The sequence below is a fragment of the Heterobasidion irregulare genome (genome assembly GCF_000320585.1).
Source record: "Heterobasidion irregulare TC 32-1 unplaced genomic scaffold scaffold_02, whole genome shotgun sequence".
Lineage (NCBI taxonomy): Eukaryota > Fungi > Basidiomycota > Agaricomycetes > Russulales > Bondarzewiaceae > Heterobasidion > Heterobasidion irregulare.
The window spans coordinates 716,561-738,642 of record NW_009258198.1 but is presented as its reverse complement, the minus strand read 5'-3'; the positions used below and the strand labels follow the sequence as shown (position 1 = coordinate 738,642).

The 22,082-nt window shown below is 49.0% G+C and overlaps 6 protein-coding genes across 6 annotated transcripts; 5 read left to right on the top strand and 1 right to left on the bottom strand.

The window, feature by feature from the left end:
• Nucleotides 1-920: 920 nt before the first annotated feature.
• On the top strand, nt 921-1,348 carry HETIRDRAFT_309625 (uncharacterized protein; the record flags this gene model as incomplete). The annotated part of the gene is made up of 3 exons (XM_009543860.1): nt 921-960; nt 1,034-1,098; nt 1,154-1,348. 3 exons carry the CDS (start codon nt 921-923, stop codon nt 1,346-1,348), a joined length of 300 nt encoding a protein of 99 aa, XP_009542155.1.
• Nucleotides 1,349-5,024: 3,676 nt separating this feature from the next.
• Nucleotides 5,025-5,309, top strand: HETIRDRAFT_309600 (uncharacterized protein; the record flags this gene model as incomplete). The annotated part of the gene is made up of 1 exon (XM_009543859.1): nt 5,025-5,309. The coding sequence occupies one exon, from the start codon at nt 5,025-5,027 to the stop codon at nt 5,307-5,309; it is 285 nt and encodes a 94-aa protein (XP_009542154.1).
• Nucleotides 5,310-6,000: 691 nt separating this feature from the next.
• On the top strand, nt 6,001-7,351 carry HETIRDRAFT_309468 (uncharacterized protein; the record flags this gene model as incomplete). The annotated part of the gene is made up of 4 exons (XM_009543858.1): nt 6,001-6,262; nt 6,319-7,008; nt 7,059-7,131; nt 7,198-7,351. 4 exons carry the CDS (start codon nt 6,001-6,003, stop codon nt 7,349-7,351), a joined length of 1,179 nt encoding a protein of 392 aa, XP_009542153.1.
• Nucleotides 7,352-8,431: 1,080 nt separating this feature from the next.
• HETIRDRAFT_309880 (uncharacterized protein) lies at nt 8,432-8,741 on the top strand (the record flags this gene model as incomplete). Its single annotated transcript, XM_009543857.1, has 2 exons — nt 8,432-8,456; nt 8,515-8,741. The coding sequence occupies 2 exons, from the start codon at nt 8,432-8,434 to the stop codon at nt 8,739-8,741; spliced, it is 252 nt and encodes an 83-aa protein (XP_009542152.1).
• A 180-nt stretch (nt 8,742-8,921) lies between these two features.
• Nucleotides 8,922-10,507, bottom strand: HETIRDRAFT_424632 (uncharacterized protein; the record flags this gene model as incomplete). The annotated part of the gene is made up of 2 exons (XM_009543856.1): nt 8,922-9,412; nt 9,832-10,507. 2 exons carry the CDS (start codon nt 10,505-10,507, stop codon nt 8,922-8,924), a joined length of 1,167 nt encoding a protein of 388 aa, XP_009542151.1.
• Nucleotides 10,508-13,342: 2,835 nt separating this feature from the next.
• Nucleotides 13,343-14,530, top strand: HETIRDRAFT_44213 (uncharacterized protein; the record flags this gene model as incomplete). The annotated part of the gene is made up of 1 exon (XM_009543512.1): nt 13,343-14,530. A coding segment is annotated over one exon (1,188 nt), but the record flags the coding sequence as incomplete, so codon positions are not given.
• Between the last annotated feature and the right edge of the window lie 7,552 nt (nt 14,531-22,082).

The window sequence follows — 22,082 nt, the reverse complement described above, 5'->3', positions numbered from 1 at the left end:
TGAATGAAGACTTGTAGGAGAAGACTACTCACAGCGTCGCTGGCTGCAATCTCTTTTGATTCTCCCTAACAGATCACGTCCCTCATCAGCCCTACCCTCGACCCCTCCTTCTGGTCCGCAACTCCTGCATCCCGTGGTTCTTCATGACCATTGAGAACCTTCACGTCTGAATGCAGAAGCGAGGGCGCGGTATCATGCAGCAACTCGCAGACGATGTCGAGTTCTAAGGCGGCAATAGCGACGTGTGCAATAGCAACAGAGCGTATGTGAAGTTCTCAGAGAGGAGAGCCTGAGCTACTGGGATTAAGAAGGTGTGTGGTTGCGTCGCGTTGCAAACATTGTCATGGAAATTAAGGGGGTGTGGAAATAGGACAAGATGCGACGACGTACGGCATAAACACCTAGAAGAAGCTTTGAGCGTTACATGTCTTCGGTGTAACTTGAGTCGTGGAGGCTCTCTCAAGTCATATTCTCTAGCTAGAGAGCACACCGTCTTATGTGTTCCAGGTCTAGCCTGCAGCAGATTTAAATATGGGTCGGCGGTACCTAATGACGAAGAAAATAGTGCATAAACTTGTGCGCATCAATGAGGTGATCCTGGCTGGGACTGGCCTACGAATATTTTCTGCGTATAGGGTCAGCAACAGAGACTACTCGGGACTAGCCTTGCCTGGTCAGGTTCTGTCAGCGACTCAGCGCAAGAGAATGTAGCGAATGTAGTCTAGGAACGATGTCGACGCTTTCCGACGATCAGTGCGAGTAGAAAAGGTTGAAATACCTGATTGCGGCCAATTTGAGCATGGACAAAAAATCGAAAAGCCTGCGGAATCCGGAAAAACATTGAAGCTGGTGAAGAGCGTGCCTCCTCGCATCGTCAGCATCTCTCTTAATGACTCTCCATCTACAATTCTTCCACCGCCATGGGCACCCCTGTGGTCAATGAATATCCCAGCTTATTCCGTTCGTATCTCTACGTTTCGAACCATCTCTAAGTGACTGAAGTAGCACACACGTCAGGCTCTGAGACTATGAGCAACAGAAGTTGCCCATGACACGGTCGCTGAGCTTGGGGAACTTGAAAACATGCAGTTCAAGGATGTGAGATTAGGACTGTCTAATTCACGTTATATGAAGCTAACGATGAGCTGCACAGCCGAACCCCAACGTCAATCCCTTCCAACGATCATTCATAGGCGAGATTCGTCGCATCGACGAGATGGCTCGTCGCGTTCTTTTTTCTCTACTCAAATTGAGAGGGAAAAAGATAAGATACCCGTGCGCCCGCTGTATGATTCGGCGCCTCTCATCACCGTTGGTCCGCGAGCAGCTCAAACAATGGACGGCTTAGACGTTACATTTGCCGAGCACGAGTCGAGGCTAGTACAGATGAATGAGAGCTAAGAACTGCTTAGTGGTCGATTGAGGGAGCTGGTTGAGGCTAGGCATGTTCTGAGGGAGACAGCTGTATTCTTTGACAGGGTAAACACGCTTACAAAAACACAAGGAATCGCCTCATAGCTCACTCTTTCTTATAGGCTGAAAGCAACCAGTCTGATATCAGGACATCATTCGACGACAGCTCGGCACGTTGGCGAAACGTACTGCGGCGTGTAGCATCTGACCGCTTTTATCGATGAGGCGATGAAGTCGAGTACGACGTACAGACCTTCTTCTCATAAACAATGGCTCAAGCCTGCTACCTAAGTCTCATGAATTCTCTCTTGATGCGAATAGTCGCACAATTTCACGGATCCCTGCGCATCCCCACTCGAGCAAGCCTTTGGATGTGTACGTGCCGAGAGGCCGATTCGATAGTCGGTTCACTGAGTACATGAGTCCGACGCGAACACACTAGATGTTGGCTGTGCCTGTTCTATGGATACCCACGATGCTCAAGTCACATACAACGAGGAGGATGCAGGCCCTATATTGCCCACAAAATCAGTCATCCCGCTTGTTAATTGATCACTGAGCGCCTCCACCTTCGCACCGGAGCTATCGCAAGTCACGCTCCGACAAGATCAAACCATCCTTAGACCCTCGTCCTGACATTCCGACCAGCCTGCACTCGCCCATACGGGAAATCCTGAGCACGCTGAATGAACCAGTTAGGCTAGAACGATCCACTGTCTTCAAAAAAGCGATGAAATGAAGGATGGCAAAATAGTGTGCCTTTCTACCCCTGCATGTTGTGCGAAGACACCATAAGCGACTAGAATATTCGATTCCAGACCACTCGCGGGCTGCATTATGCCGTTTGCGATGGGACCATCAGTGAAATCAAGCACCCTGATGCGTCTACAACCTATCGACAAGGGTGCATAATTTCAACTGCGGCGACCCGTGCCAGATACAAGGCATGGCGCTGACGGGAGTCGACGGTCAGAAGAAGCTGTGGAGAACAAGGGAATAAGCGGGTTGTTACGACATGTGCAACCCCGCTCCTCGCGCGACTTTGCCACAGATGTTATCGAGGGCCGGATAAACGACGATAACGATGGACGCACCCCCAGAAGCCCGCCGGATGTTCACAGCCTTGACACGTTCTGTCTTACAGAATTGATGGAACGAGGCAGAGAAAATTGCCCGCCTGTCGCTGGAAGAGAGGACACGGCCGAGCAGAGAAATGATGAACAACCTGCGGGATGTGAACAATGGACCCACCTTGGGCTTGGGTCGGAGCCTAATTCCAGCATGCGAAGGAAGACATCACACCGGCGTCGGAGGCGTTCCTTGGGCTGATTCCTTGGGAAGGTGGTGGGCGCTTCTTCGATAATAAAATTAGAGAGCCGAAAGTAAAAAGTCAACCGTTCACTGTACCACGAATTGTCACCCGCCTCTCCTCCACATCAGCGCCATTAAGATACCAACATGTCCTACTACTACAGTGACGACTCGTTTGAGGACGAGCTTTTCAGTGCGTTGTATATTTGCATATCACGTCAGGATTTTGCTATATGTTAATGCGAATCGATCCGCAGCACCTGGCGCAGGTCCGTCGTGCTCCCAACACGATGTCGACGAGACACACGGTGAGAGCGGTGACACAGACGAGTCGGTCAGTCTGGAACTTAGCTTCGGACCTTCAACACGCCACTCATTGTTCTGTATTCTTAGGACGAGGACACCTACATCACCCGTAGATACCCGAGCCCTGACGTGCCACTCCCACATCGCTCGCTCCATGGGACCTACCTCGAGGTTCCAACCCCCATCGCGCCACACGTACCCACCCAAGCCGCCCACTGGGACAATGACAAGGAGTCGACGGGCGCATGGCCATTCCCTGTTTCACTCACCGCCACTCACACCTACACGGAGGCGGCCCAACGCTACATCACCACATCGTCGGTCTCAAGTTTGATGGGTGCATTGGACCCTATCGCGGTCGCGGAGCACCCTTCGAGACACCGCACGACACCCTTCTCCTTGCTGCTGGGCGCCGTCCATCCGATCCAGGGTCCATGGAGCGAGATGGCGCGAGATATAGTGGAGGCGCCGCGCGACACCGTCCTTCGGGTGTTGGCCGAGGTGCCTCCGCAGGTGCTCATCGAGGAGGCCCCGGAGCTTGTCCCAGAGCTGCCGCCGTTGCCAGAGACCGCCTCGGAGCCGGTGCTGCCGGAGCACCACGTGCATGTGGAGGAGCCAAGGCGGAAGAAGGCGAAAAATAGGGAGGGGAGAGATGGGAGGGAGGAGGGAGGGGGGAGGGAGGAGGGAGCGAGTCAGGGAGCGAGCGGCGCGAAGGCGGGGAGGCGCATAGTCAAGAGGCCGCGCATGCCCCCGATCGCGGGGTATGGCCGATTCCCGGTCAGGCTGCCAAGCGACTATGCGGCGAGAGAGAGAGAGACGGCGGGAGAGCGAGGCCAGATGCTTGTGGTCCATCCACAGGCGCACGGCAGCGCCCCTCCAGAGACTACGATAGCATCGACAACATCCACCCACAGGGTGGAGAACCCCACAGGTGAGCCAGTCCCCGAGGCTGTACCGCAGTCCATCGGAGGGCCCTGGACATCGACACCTGGAGAGGAACAGAGAGGCGCGCGAAAGCGCAAGAGGGCAGACCCTCATGTCTGCGACGGCACCGACGGGTGCAGCAAGCGGCTGTCGTGCCCTTACGACATGCCCCGACACAAGGCGACTCTGCGCCACGGAGGACAGCGCGAATTTGCATGCGGCGACTGCCCAGCTCTTTTTGTGCGTAAAGATGAAGTCCATCGCCACAAGCGAGAGCACTGCCCAAACAGAGGCAGGAAACATAACGGCAGGGGCGGTCCCTCGCAGGGCCCGAGACATGATGGTCCAGAGGGCGGCGGAGGGGGCATGGGGGGCATAGGAGATAGCCTGCTCAGTGGATAGAGCTGAAGGTGCGTACCGTTTGCTTTCCTTTTCTCTTCGCTCGCTCTTTTGTTTCGCGGCGCACGCTATCGATGTCTTTGCCTTTCCTTTCCTTAACACCCTCGTTGTTTTGACCAACCTGTTGCGCTCGGATCGATTCGGTTGGAAACTGACTCGCTCTGGTTTTCGCAGGACTCTGCTCATGGTCGACGTCGTCCAGCCTAGCATTGTACGACACTTGCACGATGGATCGAAAGCCGATCGTTATGTAAGCCATCATACAGCATGGTAGGGCCTGGTCGCTCAGCGCTCATCGTCGACCTCGTCCACAACGGCACCTCAGCGACGAGGGGTCGATAAGCTCATCTCCCACGAGGTTGATCACATCTAAATTATCACGGCTTCACATGGATCTGTTGTTGTACAGTCTGTTCGCTCCAGCGCTTCTCTTTTACAAATACCTATCTATTCCTTCTCATATTGTCCTTCGAACGCGAGCCCTGCTGGCATACGGCTACCTTCAACAATGAACTAGACTAGGCGGAGTAAATCTTTCCTCAATTATTTGCTGATTTCGCCCATTGCGGCTGACCGTCAGCTCTGACAAGACTATCGACGCCTGCACTGCAGCAGCATCGAGCTCAGTGTATGGTCCTCTGTCCACTCCATTCATATCGTTCGGAATCCAGATGGGCGAGGCAACGTCAGTGATGGAGGTTAACACTACCGTTGTTGAGAACGAGGCAGACATTTTCGCCCGGTATACATTGGCGATGCCGCTTTTTGTACGCTTGCTCTTTCATCCACAGTTCTCACATGCCATAACGCAGAACTTCCTTCTTGTCACCCTTCCCCGCAACGACGGTCTATCGATCCTCTTCACTGCGCTCACTGCACTGTATCAAATGACGTATGCCGGCTTCTTTGTGCACCTGAACGACATGCTATCTATCTTGCGATTGCGTAAACGTTGAAGTACACGCTTGAGGCTCTGTCTGTTAACGAGGTCGGCTCTGGACTGATGATCAAAGATTTGCTGCAGGGCCGGACGATGTATCTGCGAGTCTCATCATGAATCTGGTGCGTTATTTGGCAATCACTCATGGAAGCAGAACTAAAATCTACCCACTGCTAGCTATTTCGATTTGGAAGTAACAACCGCCATCGCGACGGTGCCATGCTATTCGCCTTCGTTGGAGAATTCGTAGTGGGCGTCATTGAAACTGTTTGGTTACAAGGTGGGAGAGACAAGATATTGCACCTTCTGAACTCGAGGACTCTCAATATCCATTTCTCCCCTACCGATCTATGTATCCCGTTCGATCTCATATAGACACTTTGTTGGTGAAGGCTTGATGTGACTTAGGTCTATGTAGAAGTTCCGCAGGGACAATATTCCTGTGAGTATGAGTGGCGCGCGGCGGTGTTTTCCGAGAAGTCAAAGCCACCTTACGACGACTCGCGCCTTCGTGCATCGTGTTTGTACAGCTTCCTGCAGGACACCGGATGGTGCTCCCCGAGATGATCGAAGCAACGACACCTATCATTCCGATCGCACAAAGCGCCGGTTCTCTTTCCAAAACGGGCGAGGTGGCTGGGCAGAGAAGCGTGGCGTTTGTTACGTTGTGTGGCGAATAGTGGCAGCGGAGGTCCAAGCGTTAACCGATGGGTGGTGCCAAAGCGACATTGGTGACCCCCAACTCTATAAAGCCTCGCCGCTCTCCCCTCTTTCTTTCCATCACACTCTCTTCCTCCCCACCACCCCCTTGTCCTCTCTCATGCACTTCGTTACTTACTATCCTCTCCGCGTCCTCCTTCATCTGTACAGGTACATTTCATCCATGCCGTTCGCCACTTTTCCCATTGAACTTCGACGCGCTCCAGGTTATTAGGCACGATCGCCTCAAGCACGACGTCAAGCTCATAGGTACGCGTTTTTTTATAACTGTTCGTATACATTGATGCTCAACGATGCATTCGCAGGCACGATCGCCTTCAAGCACGACAGCAATTTCACTGGCCGCGTTGTATCTTCTGGCGACACTGCTCTGGGATCTGTGGCTTTGGTGTGTGGCATTGGGCTGTATCGTTCTCTGGAGGTGGCTTCGATGTCTGGTTGCTGGTGTGTCTCTTCAACGTGTCTGGGTTCTGTCTTGCCTGCCTTGCTCGTCCTCTTGCTCTTTCTCTCACTGGTGGTTCTTGTCTCTTATCATTATTTGCTGCGCTTTGATGTCCTTGGCTGCGGTCTGCTCGCTCTTTGCTGTGTTGTATGCTCGCTTTGGGTTCCCGTCTCTCTGTGTCCTCTCTTCGATCTGGCTTGCTTGCTCTGTCTGACTTGCTCCTTCTCGTCCTCGCCTTGTCTCCTCTCTTGGCCTTCTCTTTTTTTGCTGATCGCTGTGGCATGCTTTCTCTGTTTTACTTGGTCCTCACTTTCTCCTTTACTCGCTGTGGCTTTGATCTTGGTTTCTGATGTCTCATGTCAATCTTTGCTCGTTTCCGTCTTCGTCCTGGCCTATCTCAATCTTATCTTCTTGCTCGTCTATCTTGTTTTGGCTGTTATTCACTCTCGGTGGCCCTGGTCTGTCTCGGCGACGCTCTCAATCTCTCTTGGTTCTCTCCGGTTCTTGTCTATCTCCTTTTGGTTCATCTTGGCGACCCTCTCAGCCCATCTTGGTAACGAATATCTTGTCAGTGTAAGTCCACCTAACCGTTCTATCACTTAGGTCCCGCACCGCCAGACACGACTATTTCAATCTGCAAGAGATCGGGTCGTCAGTTAGGGGGTGTCCGCCCCCGGTGAGTCTTTCATACCTTTTTCCACTGTCGCAAATACTGAGTCGCATATACGTCTTACATTTCTAGGTGCGTCTCCATCCGGCTGTGCATCATTTCTTTTGTCGGCGAAACCCTTGCTATAGATAATGAAGCACTAGCACCTTATCAACAACGTCCACTCCAAGGTTCAAGTATCACACATCATTATGCGACGCAGTTGAGGATCAATGTTGTATTCTAAGGCACGATCGCCTTCAAGCACGACATCAAGCAACCTAGGCCAGGCAGCGAACGATATTCGGGTGACCTCGACCTCGGGCATCTTGGCGAGCTTTTCTGGTGTCTCTAGCTTTGCCTTCCGCCTTGCTCTGGATCGCTGGTTGACGGCGCGCTGGTGTCCTATGGCTGTCCAGGTCTATGGATTCTATCTCGCTTACTCTGTATGTCTTTGCTCTGTGCTACTCTCCGTCTCGTCTTCCTTCACTTTCCTTTCCTTCCTGCCTCCGCACTCCTCTTTGTGATTTTTGTTGTGTACTGCTTTATCTTGGCACCATCCTCAGTATATCTGGCCAGCTTGAATGCACAGGTCAAAACCAAGGTTGACATATGAGGTCCGGACGCCAAATTCAAGTATGCAGGGCGATCCCTCGAGAGACGGGGTTGTCAGTGAGCGGGTGTGAATCACCCGTGAGTTTGATGATCCGCTCTCATTACCACAGACATCAGTCAAGCATCTGTTGTTTTATTGTCTACATGTACAGTCGTAATATTCTTGATCTCCACGAATGTTTGCTGGCTCTGGCATATGCGGATTTGCAAAGGCTCGCTCGAAGCTTGCGGACAACAACTTGTTAACGCTCGATCTATTGAAATATCTTGGTCTTGTCTCCTGGCTCTCACTCGTGGTTCTTGCCTTGCTGGTTATGTTTTGCTCGCATTCCTGTGTTGGATTTGTTGCTCGTCGCTGGGATTTCCCAATCACTTGATCTTGTCCTGGTTCTTGTCTTTGAAATCCTTGTGCTTGTCTTGCTCGCTCTGCTTGTCTTTCATGTCATCCTGGCTGTTGTTCTCGCTCTACTTGGCCCGCTCGCTTGACTTTTACACCCTTGTTCAGCTTGTCAATTTTGCTTTGCTTGTCATTCTCACTTTGCTTTTCGTTCTCGTCTTGCTTTCTGCGAATCATTCTGGTCTCTTGGGCCCTTCACGCGTGACAACATCGTTCCACTGTATTTGCTGTTATTCGCCTTCGCGTAAGCGCAACTCACCATGTACTTCTCCACGTCAATTCGCCCTGACTGAGCGAAGGACGATCTTAGAAGAGATGCGATCCTCAACCTGCGCTCCCTGTGAGTTGTCCCTTCTGCATACCTTTCTCATCGCTCTCACAACCCCTGACCTCCCTAGACATCCTTCATTTAGTGACATCCTGCGATCCAAGTCAAGCCATATGCAACGTTGACATAGGAGCGGGGGTCATATGCTCTCCTTACAACCAGACTTGTCGAGATTTTTTCGTTGATAATGTGTATGACACTATCATCGCTGTTGAACGACACTCCGGCTCCAACCGTGTGGATCCCCCCGGATCAAACCCTCTGCAAAGTATGCCAGGTACTGGTATCTCTGCTTGATTTCTTTCGCAAATGATCCCATTCACTTCGCACTTGCTGGGATTTTATCTGACCCCGATATTCGTTTGAATTAAATCGTAATCTTTTCCGAGATCAAAAAAAAAAAGTACACTGGTTCCTTTATGAAACACCGACTGACGCGGTGGCATAAAACCACAAGGCGGACACAGATTTGTCCCCTTAGGTCACGTCTCGGTTCTCTGCACCAACTGATTGGCATTTAGTGCCTCTCTGGGAGATCGCGTCGAACAATTCCGACTTGAATTTGAAGCGGTCTGCGGCTCGTCCTCCACGCCAAGTAACGTTGGGCACAACAGCTCTCAGCTCTTCCATCCACTTTTCCGGCAGATCCGGTTGGATAATGTCGATCTGTCGAATAGGAGCCCGCAATGTAGTGCGCTTTCTGAGCACACGGGTCAAGAAACCTACAGTGCGATCTAGTTTGGACACGTTTGAGACTCGCAAGGGGTGTAAATGTATGACCTTAAGGCTGGGGAAAGGAATATGCTCGCTGTACGACTCGGCTGGAGTCTGCTCTGGAGCTGTGGTATCCATGTCCTTCTTCATAGCAATGCAAAATGGTCGTAGAATGGACTTAGAGAGGGAGATGCGCTTCAGACTCTGAGCACGTCCAACTACACTGCGAAACATCGCCAAGTCCCAAAGAGGGTCTGCATCGATAAAGAGATTCACAGTCTCTTGGGTGAACAAAGCTCCTAAGATGTCACATTCGATCTGCCATTGCGGACAGCTATTATAAAGTCTCAAAGTAACTGGAATCGTGGCTCCTTCGGAAGAGTGACGAGGATCACAATGCCGCCAGCCATGGAAAATATATACTCTGAGGATGGAGGGCGATTCATCTGAATGGTCCGAAGAGGGGGCACAAGTCCCGGTTTCCCGCCTTGTTTCTCAAGGACGGGAAGCAGAAAGCGAGTAGAAAGCTCCTCTTCTTCGCAGTCACAAGAGAGAAACAATTCAGAAAGGGGTGGAAATTCCACAATTTCCAGGAATGTCATACAACACGACCAGACTCCTCCCAAAGTCAAGTTCGAAAGATGAGAGAGTGCGATTGTATTTCGTGGCTGACCAGATGTCGAAGCAGAAAGGGGAGGGAGGGCGTCGTAGATCAAAAGTGTCTCCAGATAACACATTTCAGACAATGCGTCGAAAAAAGTATCATATGGTGGCATCGAAGAGTTCTCGGCAGAATTTCCATACACCTTGAGGCTGGTCAAATTATGAAAGACTGTGGAGGACCAAGGGATCGCTAACCCAGAAAAATAAGCTGTACGCAAGAGGGGGGCATGATTAGCGAACAGGTTTTCCGGAAGCTCTGTGATACAATTGTCTTCAGCCCGTACTGAGAGCTCAACATGCTCCACTATCTGAGCAGGAGCATCAATGGGCTGTAAATTATGAAAGGGGTCCACAATGCCAGATAGAATGATCACCCTCGCGCGAGGCAAATGGGGCGTGATTAATTGGACAGAGCTTTCCATGCAGGAACTCTTGAAAACAAGAGATGCCTGCTTTGCACTCATAGACATTTCCGAGACCCATTCTCTGCCGAGATCAAGGTTGATCTTTGTCCACAAGTTTGTGTTCTCGAGAGCGACATCTCTCCAGTAACTGCACACATGTGAGACTTTGATCCATCCCAGGTTCTGTTTCCGCGGCAAATCAACTACCACCCGAAAAGAGTATATATTATCCAGGATCTCTGGTGGTAAGCGACGTGGGGATTGTGTGATTGCGCCGCGCATGGATGGCGCGTATTGCAGTGCGCAGATAGACTACTTCGTCATCAAAGGCCTTGAGGACGTTCAAGTCACCTGCGGATGCAATGGCGCTGAAATCAGAGAGCAAATCGAGTCTAATTCGCAAAAAATGACTCCAGTAGTCAATTGCACTGTGTGGGACGGCCAGATCAACATCGCGATAGTCTCAACTACAGATCAGGATACTCACTTGGTCTCAAGAGCGACCTTTTTCAGATCGCAAAGCTTCACTTATCCCCCAGAAGGCAAAGATGTTTCAAGAGTCTGATTCGACGGCATGTGGGTGTGGACTGTCTGTGAAGATGCGGAACCTCGATGAACTCAAGAGGTCGAGCATCGGAGCAGCTAGTTGCATGTGACCCTCAGTCAAAAATGGAATTCAAGTGAACGTCATGCCCAGTCAAAAAATTGGTATTTTGTCATGTATCCGTCATTGAAGCAGTGCAGAGGTCATGTAAAAGTCATGTCCAATTTTGGTAGTTTATGACTTGAGTATGACTTTTTGCGCCACTTTCTTGATGGACACATGACAAAATACCAATTTTTTGACTGAGCTTGACAATCCATCCATCCCTATATAGAGGGCGACAGTGAAGAATTGTGGCAAAACTCCGCCGGCTAATGTCGCGTGTTGTCGCTTATGCTCGCGTGGGCCACGTAAGAAACCACGCGAGACCACTGTCCCATAGGCTTCGGGACGCGAAACGGAGCGTGTCGGAGTTTGAAATTCGATGAGTCAGCGCTTCCGCGCGAGGCTTGCGACATTGGATCTCTGCCGCCAACCACCATCATCTCTGTCCTGGACCCTCATCTGTGCTCTCCTCTGCTTTATTCCTCACTGGCTTTTCTCTCAAACTCTACTCTGCTCTACTGGGTGTCTCTGAGCACGGATTCTGCTTAGAAAGAGCCTACAGGGTGTGAAGTCTACCAGCACGGCCTTAGTTTGCTGTAGCCAAAAGCAGTCTTTTCATAGCTGCCTGGACCTCTCTCATCCTGCGGTGTTTCAGTTGCTCAGGTACCTTTTACCACAATCTCACAGTCACAACGACCTGCTTTGCAGACAACGAGTGACATCGAGTTGTCAAAGAGCATTGGGAATCCTCTTCCCCTGGCACTGTCTTGCGGCAATTTCTTCAGGTGAACTGTGAGGGGGCATTCAGCGAGTGCTTAGCTTGGCAACCACTCTTGGCTCTTGGTTTTGTTTGCAGGTGTTTTTTTTATTTAGCTTTTCACAATGAGTGTTCCACCTTTGTAAGTCTGTGTTGCTTGCATCATGTCTATTGTGCTCAACTCTTTTTGTAGGCCTCCTAACGAGGGTGTGGTGGAAGTCTGGATGCCTGCATTGGCACCTTTGTGAGTATCTTTGGCTTGCTTGGATACTGTTTCAGTGCTAAAATTCTCTTTAGAGATGATGATGAGGATGATCTCTATATGACACCTCCACCTGAGACTGTACATAAGTATGTGTTTTACTTTTTGCTTATTATTGGTTGTGTGTACTCATATTTGCTATAGTGAGAATGCCAATAATAGTGAAGATGAGGATGATCTGTATATGACTCCTCCACCTGAGAATCTTAATGGGTATGTGGTTTTATTTAATCTTTTTATGGTCATTAGCTAAAAAAAAGAAACTATAGACATGTTGAAAACCAAGAGGCTGTTGAAGAGGCTGCCCATGTGGATGTGACTATGACAAGGTATGCAGTTTTTGTTAAACCACACAAAATTTGTTTATTAATTTTAGGGTTTATAAGAACTCCTCCTAGGACTCCTGAGCATGAACGCCAGACTGTGCGGGAGCAAGAGCGTGCTGAAAGGCTTCAGATGACTTCTCCTACTCTTCGGTGCGAGCGTTCTGCATTACAAGGCTCTATTCGTCAGCCTGTCTTTGAGGATCTCTCTAGACCTTCCCATCCTGCTACTTCTAATCCTGCTCAGCCTCCTATTTCTCTTGCACCACCCATTCAGCTTCACCAGCCTGCCACACTTGCTCCTCCTGTCCAGTCATACTATTCTGCAGTTGCTGCTTCCTCTGCTCCATCATATTATCCTGCTCAATATGTTCCTCCCCACTTTTATCCTGCTCCCATGTTCCAACACTCTGTCTATCAAGGTGCTACAGCTTACCAAATTCCTGGACAGTATCCTATCTATGCTCCTCCTCCAATGCCTGCACCACCACCTCATTATTGGCCTGTGAATGTTTCTGCCTATCCTAATCTTCCACGACACTTGATTGGGAATCATGATAGACAGGCTCGCTCACGTCTTGCAGCAGCTAGCCATCCTGACTATGAGCGCCGCATGATGAATAACTTTGAACAAAGCCATGCAGAGCGTAGACGGCGTCGTAGAGAGAATACAAGGCCTGAATCAGATGTTCTCCCTCATAATCCAGCTTCTTCCTCTTATCGACCACAGCCTCCATTGCCACCTCAGTCAGATGTACAGGCTTTGCAATATCAGCAAGAGCAACAGGCATTTGATCAGCATAGAGCATTCCTTCATGAGCAGCGTCTTGAAGAGGTCCGTCAGCAGCTTTTGCAGCCTCAGCAAAGACATCAGCAGCATGAATTGCAAAGACAGGAGGAAGGAATCCATGAGCAGGCATTTGTTCAGCAACAACATCTTGATGATCTACAGCAGCAGCAGCACCTTCAAAATCAAATACAAGTCCATCTAGAAGAGCAGGAGCATTATGCCAATCTAGCCATCCAGCAAAACCACCATGCTTTGGCTCAAAATCAAGTAATGCAACAGCTATCTCTTGGTTGTCGTCCTTATCAAGAGCCTGACGCACGCTATAGTGTTGGCCATATGGATGTTGAATGTTCCCATTGCAAAGCCCTTCACTTTTCCTCTGAAAAGCTATCATCCTCTACTCGCAATCACATCCGCTTTGGCATGTGCTGTTTACAAGGCCAAATTAGGCTGCCTGTGTTATTGGACCCTCCTCAAACACTGCGTAATCTTCTCTGTGGAGACACTGAGAATGCCAAATCATTCAGGCTAAATATCAGGCAATACAATAGTGCATTTGCATTTACTTCTATTGCTGCCAAGCTATCAGATCATGTTACCACTACTTCTGGGCCATATGCATTTAAAATCCATGGAGAACTTTATCATCAAATGGGTACCCTGCTACCACCCAACCATCTTAGACCTTCCTATGCTCAGCTCTATGTTATTGATCCTCAGGCTGCACTCAATGAGCGCAACAATGCCAATCCCAACTTGAAGTCTGAGATCATGAATAACTTGCAGGATATGTTTCATGAGCACAATCCTTATGTTCCCCTGTACCGCCATGCCTATCAAATCATGGCAGACAAGAATCCTGGAGAACGAGACAAGCTTGCAGCCCGTATTGCTGTCTTGCCCAATACTGATCATCGCCGCTATAATGAGCCTACCGCAGATGAAGTTGCTGCCATCATTCCTGGAAGTGGAGATGAGGAAGTAGACTTGCACAGAGATATTGTTGTCCGCTATAACCATGGAGGTCTAAAGCATTTCAGCCATCTTCACCCTCACTATAGTCCCTTGCATTATGTGACATTATTTCCACATGGCGAACAAGGCTTTCATCCCAATATTCCTGCTCATCCTGGACCTAATGGCCAAATGCTCTCATCCAAGGTGTCTCAGCGCTGCTATTATGCCTATCGTCTTATGCGCCGTCTGCTTGATCCTGAAACCATCTTTAGAGCTGGCAAGCTATTTCAGCAATATGTGGTTGATGCTTGGGCATCTATTGAGTCTAGCAACCTTTTCTGGATCAGGAACCATCAGAAGGAGATCAGAGCTGAAAAGTACCAGTCATTGTTTGATGCTATCCATGCAGAAGCTGAGGTAGACCTAGGCCAGCGGGGAAAACGTATTGTGCTTCCCTCTACTCATGCAGGCAGTCCACGTTATATGTATCAGCTTTTCCAAGATTCTATGGCTATCACTCACCACTGCCATAAGCCTGACATCTTTATCACCATGACTGCAAACCCTAACTGGCCAGAGATCACTGAAGAGCTCTTAAAATATGATGGTGGTTCAACTCAGCAGCCTTCTGATCGTCCAGACTTGGTTGCACGTGTGTTTGCCTTGAAGATGAAGGCTCTTATAAAGGATATCAAGGAGGGCCTGTTTGGCAAGGTGGCAGGGATGGTTTATACCATTGAGTTTCAAAAGCATGGTCTTCCTCATATGCACCTTCTTCTTTTCCTTGATGCACAGGACAAGATTCAAAGTGCTGAAGATGTGGATAGGATTGTCTCTGCCCAGCTTCCAGATCCTGCTGCCCATCCTATGCTTTATGAGTCTGTCACAAGATACATGCTCCATGGACGCTGCGGCCCTGAGTTTCCTCAAGCACGTTGCATGGAAGAAAAAGATATTGGAGGCACAAAAGTCAAGCTTTGTAGCAAGCGCTATCGGAAGGACTTTACTGAGCAGACCCTCTATGGTGAGGATGGCTATCCTACATATGCTAGGCCAAACAATGGGCGCACCTTCACTCGGCATACTATGCAGTTTGACAACCGTGATGTTGTTCCTTATAATCCCTATCTCCTTGCCAAATACAACTGCCATATCAATGTGGAGGTCTGTGCATCCATCAAGGCTGTCAAATATATCCACAAGTATATCTACAAAGGTCCTGATCGTGCTACACTTCAGATTGGAGACATTGATGAGATTAAGGACTATGTGGATGCTCGCTATATTGGACCTGTGGAGGCTTGCTAGAACATCTTTGAATTCCCAAGGCATCTGGAATCCCCCACAGTCTATCGTCTTCCTGTTCATCTCCCTAATGAACAGCAGGTCTACTTTGATGCTGATGATAATCCTGAAGAAGTCTTAAACAGAGACAGGTCCCAGAAAACCGAGTTGACTGAATGGTTTATTGCCAACCAAAAGTTCCCTGCTGCTCATGCTCATACCTACCAGGACTTTCCTCTTCACTATGTCTGGAACCAGTCAAAGAAAATATGGACTCCACGTCAGCAAGGTTCTACTATTGGCAGAATGTTATTTGTCCATCCCTCTGCAGGCGAACACTTTTACCTCAGAACATTGCTCACCATTGTCAAAGGTGCCAAGGACTGGAAAGACATTCGCACTTATGAAGGCATTGAATATCCTACCTATCGTGATGCCTGTTTTGCACGTGGCCTTTTGGAGGATGATGGAGAGTGGGATATGGCCTTGGCTGAAGCAGCAGATATGCAGACTGGAACTCAACTTAGATCCCTCTTTGCCACCATTCTTCGCTTCTGCATTCCTTCACAACCTCTTATTCTTTGGAATCGCTACAAGGACAAAATCTGTGATGATCTGCATGTGCGTCTTACTGCCATGGGCTTTCCTGATCCTACTCAAGAGGATGTCTTTGATTATGGCCTCTATCTACTGGACAAAGTCCTTACTGGAATGGGAAAGCGCCTCATTGACTATCCTCCAATGCCTTTGCCTCTGCAAGATTGGAACCAAGCTGCAAATGTGCTTCTTCAGGATGAGCTCAACCATGATTATGTGGCTCTTTGGGAACAGGTCAGTTACCATGCATCCTTCAAAGTTGACCTTGAGCTGACCTTGCATTTCAGGTGGAGACTAATCTATTGACCTTCAATGCTGAGCAGAGGAATGCCTATGATGCTGTCATGCAGTCAGTCCAGTCCAACCAAGGCCAAGTCTTCTTTCTGCACAGTGCTGGAGGTGGTGGAAAGACCTATGTTTGCAACACCATTGCTGCCTCTGTCCGCTCTCAAGGCAAGGCTGCTCTTTGTGTTGCTTCTTCTGGCATTGCCTCCTTGCTTCTGGATGGTGGTCGCACTGCTCACTCTCGCTTCAAAATCCCCATTGAGGGTCTCAATGAGCGCTCCTCTTGCTCTTGGGAGAAAAACTCTGACTTTGATGGTCTTATTCATCAGACTGGGGTGGTCATTTGGGATGAGGCACCAATGCAGCATCGCTATGGAATTGAAGCTGTTGATCGCACTCTTCAGGATCTTATGGGCAACCCTGCTCCTTTTGGTGGTGTTACTGTGCTGTTTGTTGGAGACTTTCGTCAGACCTTGCCTGTGGTTCCCAAAGGAAGCAGAGAGCAGATTGTGGCTGCATCTTTGCGGAAGTCCTCACTCTGGAATCACATCCAACTTCTCACTCTCAAACAGAACATGCGTCTAGACCAGACTCCTGAAAGCAATGCCTTTGCTCAATGGCTCCTCAATGTTGGTTCTGGCCATAACCTTGGTGAAGACAAATCTATTGAACTTCCTCCCAATATGCGTCTTGATAATAATACTAAGGAATCCTTGGTTGACTTTATCTATCCTAACATCTCTGATCAGCACCCCAAACCAGACCACTTCTTCCTTGACCATATGATTCTTTCTGGGCGCAATGACACTGTTGCTGAGATCAATAAGGAGATTCTGGCCAAGTTTCCTGGAGAAGACAAGCTCTTGACCAGCATTGACTCTGTCAAGGATATAGAGGGTTATCCTATAGAGTTTTTGAACTCTATCAATATCTCTGGCCTTCCTCTTGCTCACCTCCATGTCAAAAGAGGTTGTCCTCTCATTCTTTTGCGCAACATTGATCCCTCTCATGGCCTATGCAATGGCACTCGACTCATCCTACTTGAGGCAAGGACACGTGTCTTAAAATGCCGCATCTTGGGTGGAGCACATGCTGGAAGAATTGTGTTTATCCCTAGGTTAACCCTGGAGCCATCTGGAGAAGCCTGCCCTATTCCTTTGAAGCGCAGACAATTCCCTGTTCATGTTGCCTTTGCTATGACCATCAACAAATCACAAGGACAGTCTGTCAAGTTTGTTGGATTGGATTTGGAGCGGCCTGTATTTTCCCATGGCCAACTTTATGTTGCACTGTCACGCTGCACATCAGGAGATAGAATCAAGGTGTTATTCCCACCAGACTCACAAGGGACCAAAACCACCAATATAGTGTACCCTGAGGTATTGCAAGGCATTTTGGATAATCAATAGTATGTCTTGGATCATAATTATTGTGACATGGCTAACAATTATAATAGGACTTGAATAAGGACTGTAGTATAAAACTTATATAGAAACTTCTTACACTTTGACTCTCAATCCCCACTCTAACTTTTTATATGTATGCTTGAAATAAAACTGCTACTCTAACTTGGCTGCTTGACTAAAACCTAACCACAAACTAAGCACTATAACACAAACTTAGATTTAGCACTGCCACACAACCTCAGACTAAGCACTGCAACAAAAACTCGGATTAAGCATGGTTGCGCCGTCGCAACGCGACGGGTGAGAAGCTAGTCCCTATATAGAGGGCGACAGTGAAGAATTGTGGCAAAACTCCGCCGGCTAATGTCGCGTGTTGTCGCTTATGCTCGCGTGGGCCACGTAAGAAACCACGCGAGTGAAGCAAGCGCCATGACAAATTTGGCGAGCGGAGCGAGCTGTCTCTTCAGCCGCCCGGCAACCTCTGCAACTGGAGCGGGCCGTGTCTCGGCAGCTGTCGGGGTTTCACACGGCATCCCGGTCTGCCCGGCAATGCCAGCAACTGGAGCAGGCCGTGCCTCGGCAGCCATCGGGGCTCAAAATGGCATTCTGGCACCCCACAGGGAACCTCACGGGGGAGCCTCATAGGGCAGAATCTCATAGGGGAGCCTTATGGGCAGAACCTTTTATGGAATATGAAAAGGGAGCCTAATAAGGAAGCCATATAGGCAGGATCTGGCAGAGGAACCTTATAGGGAAATCTTTTGAATGTCATCTTGCAAAATCTCATAGAAGGGCCTTATAGGGGAATCTTATAGGCAGGACATTATAGAAAATCATGGGAACTGGACTTTATGGGCACTAAAAGTGATATTCTAGCACCTTATAGAGAAGCTTCACAAGAGAGCCTCACTGGCAAGATCTTATAGAGGAACCTGACAGAGGAACATAATAGGTAAGCATAATAGAGAAACCTAACAGGGGAATATAATAAAGGAACCTATATAGGAGAACCTTATATGGGCCATATCTTGGCAGCTGTTGGAGCTTGAAATAGTATCGCAGCACTTTATGGGAAAGCCTTATAGGTATGACCTTATAGAGGAACTAAATAATACTTGACAAGAGAGTCTTATATAGAGAATATTATGGGCAGGACCTTATAGAATATGATCAGAGAGCTATATTAGGGCAAAATAATTTATGGGCACTGGACTTTATAGGCACTAAAATTTACAGGCACTGGGCTTTACAAGCACTGGACTTTATGAGCACTGGACTTTACAGAGACTAGACTTTACAGGCACATGAGACCAAGCACTGTAACAAAAACTCAGATTAAGCATGGTTGTGCCGTCGCAACGCGACGGGTGAGAAGCTAGTAAATAGAGGGCGACACTGCAAAATTGTGGCGCTGGGCCGGCGGCTCATGTCGCGTGTCTTCGCTTATGCTCGCGTGGGCCACGTAAGAAACCACACGAGACCACTGTCCCATAGGCTTCGGGACGCGAAACGGAGCGTGTCGGAGCTCGAAACGGAGTTGGTCAGCGCGCGCGTGCCCGGAGCTAACCTAACCATAGGGAATTCTCTTCTCCTGGCACTGTCTTGCAGTGATTTCTTCAGGCAAGGGGGCATTCACCAAGTGCTTAGCTTGGCAACCACTCTGGGCTCTTGGTTTTTTTTGCAGGTATTTTTTTTATGTAAATTAATAATAAATAAAAGGGGACAATAAGAAATGGTGGCACTGGGCTAATAGCTCAAGTCCTATGTCCTTGCTTATACTTATGTAGGCCACATAAGACACCATGTGAGCAAAGCAAGCATCCATGACAAATTTAGTGAGTAAAGTAAGCTATGTCTGGGTGCTCCTAGCAACCCTAGCAACTGGAGTGGGCTATGCCTCTGCAGCCATTAGAGCTTGAAATGGCATCTTAGCATCTTATAGAGAACCTTACGGGGGAGCCTCATAGGGCAGAATCTCATAGGGAAATTTAATGGATGGGACCTTATAAAAAGCTTTATATGGAAATTTTATAAGAAGGACCTTATAGGATATCATAGAAGAGCCATATAGGGATATTAAGGTACTAGACTTTATGGGCACACTAGACTTTACAGGCTAGCAACTAGAGTAGGTTATGCCTTAGAAGCCATTGGAGCTTGAAATGGCATCCCAGCACCTCACAGAGAACCTCACGGGGGAGCCTTATAAGTGGGACTCTGATGGGGGAGCCTTATAGGGCAGAATCTCATAGGGGAATCTAATGGATGGGACCTTATAGGGAGCTTTATATAGGAATATTACAGGAAGGACCTTATAGGATATCATAAAAGAGCCATATAGGGATATTGGGGCACTGGACTTTATGGGCACTGGACTTTATGGGCACTGGACTTTATAGTCAGTGCACTCTACAGGCACATGAGACCAAGCACTACAACAAAAACTCAGATTAAGCACGGGCACTGTACTTTACAGGCACTAGACTTTATAGGCACTGGACTTTGTGAACACTAGACTTTACAGGCACTAGACTTTACAAACACATCGGACCAAGCACTGTAGCAAAAACTCAGATTAAGCATGGTTGCGCCGTCGCAACGCGACGGGTGAAAAGCTAGTCACTTGAATTCCGTTTTTACTGAGAGTGACTTTAGCCACGTGGCCTTACCGCGCAAGGTGCATCCACGTCTAATGTCATCGAGCGCCACTCCGACGGCGCCGATTTTAACTTATCCTCACCCCAAGAGCAGCAACGACCTTCGTTTTCACCGCTCAAAACAGGCCATAGATCTTTCATGACATCACTATTGTCTCTTGAGCCTATTCTCGTGAAACGCTCACAGTGGTGCTTTGTCGAATCCAGCGAATTATTTGCACAACAATGACAATCGTTCCTCCCAAGCCTCTTGCTCCAGCTGTAACATACGGAGATACATCTATCGGAGACGTGCAGTAAACATGATATAGTGGGGTATTGAAGAATCTGAGAGCACTATCGTGAACATTGCCTTCACATCTTTGAGATAATGCTCCCATGCCGAGCTGAATTTGGCTCGGTTCATAGCCCTGCTGGGACGTTGCATCCTTCGATGCGACTCTATCCTCGCTCCAACATCGTCTATTAGCTTGAAAACGCGAGCCGATCATAGGAATGCTCCCTTATCGCAAACAGCGGGACACTGGTATTCCTTGAAATGCGGAGAGGCTGTTGGGAGAATCCAGAGCGTACAATTGGATGACAGGAAGAAGGTAATATTTTGATCGTACATTAACATCGCGTTGGCGGTTAGTGTTGAGACATGCAGACCTATCCCTAACATCCGCACTGATCGATGAGGCAATCAAATTGAGTATGACATCCAGACCCTCTTCATGAGCAATAGCTCAAACTTACTTTCCGGCACCGCTGATGAATGCTCTGTCGACACGGGGAATGGTCGATCGGGCGTGCAGGTGCCTTCCCAGTCTCACTCGAGAAAGCCTCTGGATATGTACACGCCGAGAAAACTAATTCGATAGTCGGTCGACTGAGTACATGGCACAATACTGTGCCTTGCCACCCCTGCGTGATGTGCGAAGACGCTACAAGCGGCTAGAATATTCGATTTCAGAACACGAGCGTGCTGAATTATGCCGTTTGCAATGACCCTTCCGTAAAATCAAGCACCTTGATGCGCCTACAACCTATCGACGAGCGCGCATAATCTCAATTGCGGAGGCCCGTCCCGGATATAAGGCATGACGCCGAAGAACGTCGACTGTCAAAAGAAGCGGTACAGAACAAGGGAATGATCGGGTTGTTACGACATGTGTAACCCCGCTCCTCGCGTGACTTTGCCACAGATGTTATCGAGGGCCGGATGAACGACGATAACGACGGACGCACCCCCAGAAGCCCGCCGGATGGTTACAGCCTGGACACATTATGTCTCACAGAATTGATGGAACGAGGCAGAGAAAAATGCCTGCCTGTCGCTGGAAGAGAGGACACGGCCGAACGGAGAAATGATGAACAACCTGCGGAATGCGAACAATGGACCCACCTTGGGCTTGGGTCGGAGCCTAATTCCAGCATGCGAAGGAAGACATCACACCGGCGTCGGAGGCGTTCCTTGGGCTGATTCCTTGGGAAGGTGGTGGGCGCTTCTTCGATAATAAAATCAGAGAGCCGAAAGTAAAAAGTCAACCGTTCACTGTACCACTGAGTCTTACCCACCTCTCCCCTACCAACCACCACAACGCTGTTGAGCCACTCAACAACACAACCTACACACCATCATCCACTGGCTTGGCAATGTCGTGGTGCCACGATTACGGCCGTGACACTGAGGAAGACCTCTTCAGTATGTTCTGCATGTGCATATTATTCGAGCAGGTTGCTACATGTTAACACGTACCCGCCCACAGCTCCTGGCGCAGGCCCGTCGCGCTCCCATGCTATCGACAACGAGAGGCACCGTGAGAGCGACCTCACAGATGATGAGTCAGTAAGTCTAGAACCTTGCTCCAGATTCTTAACACGCCACTCATTGCTCTGCATTCCTAG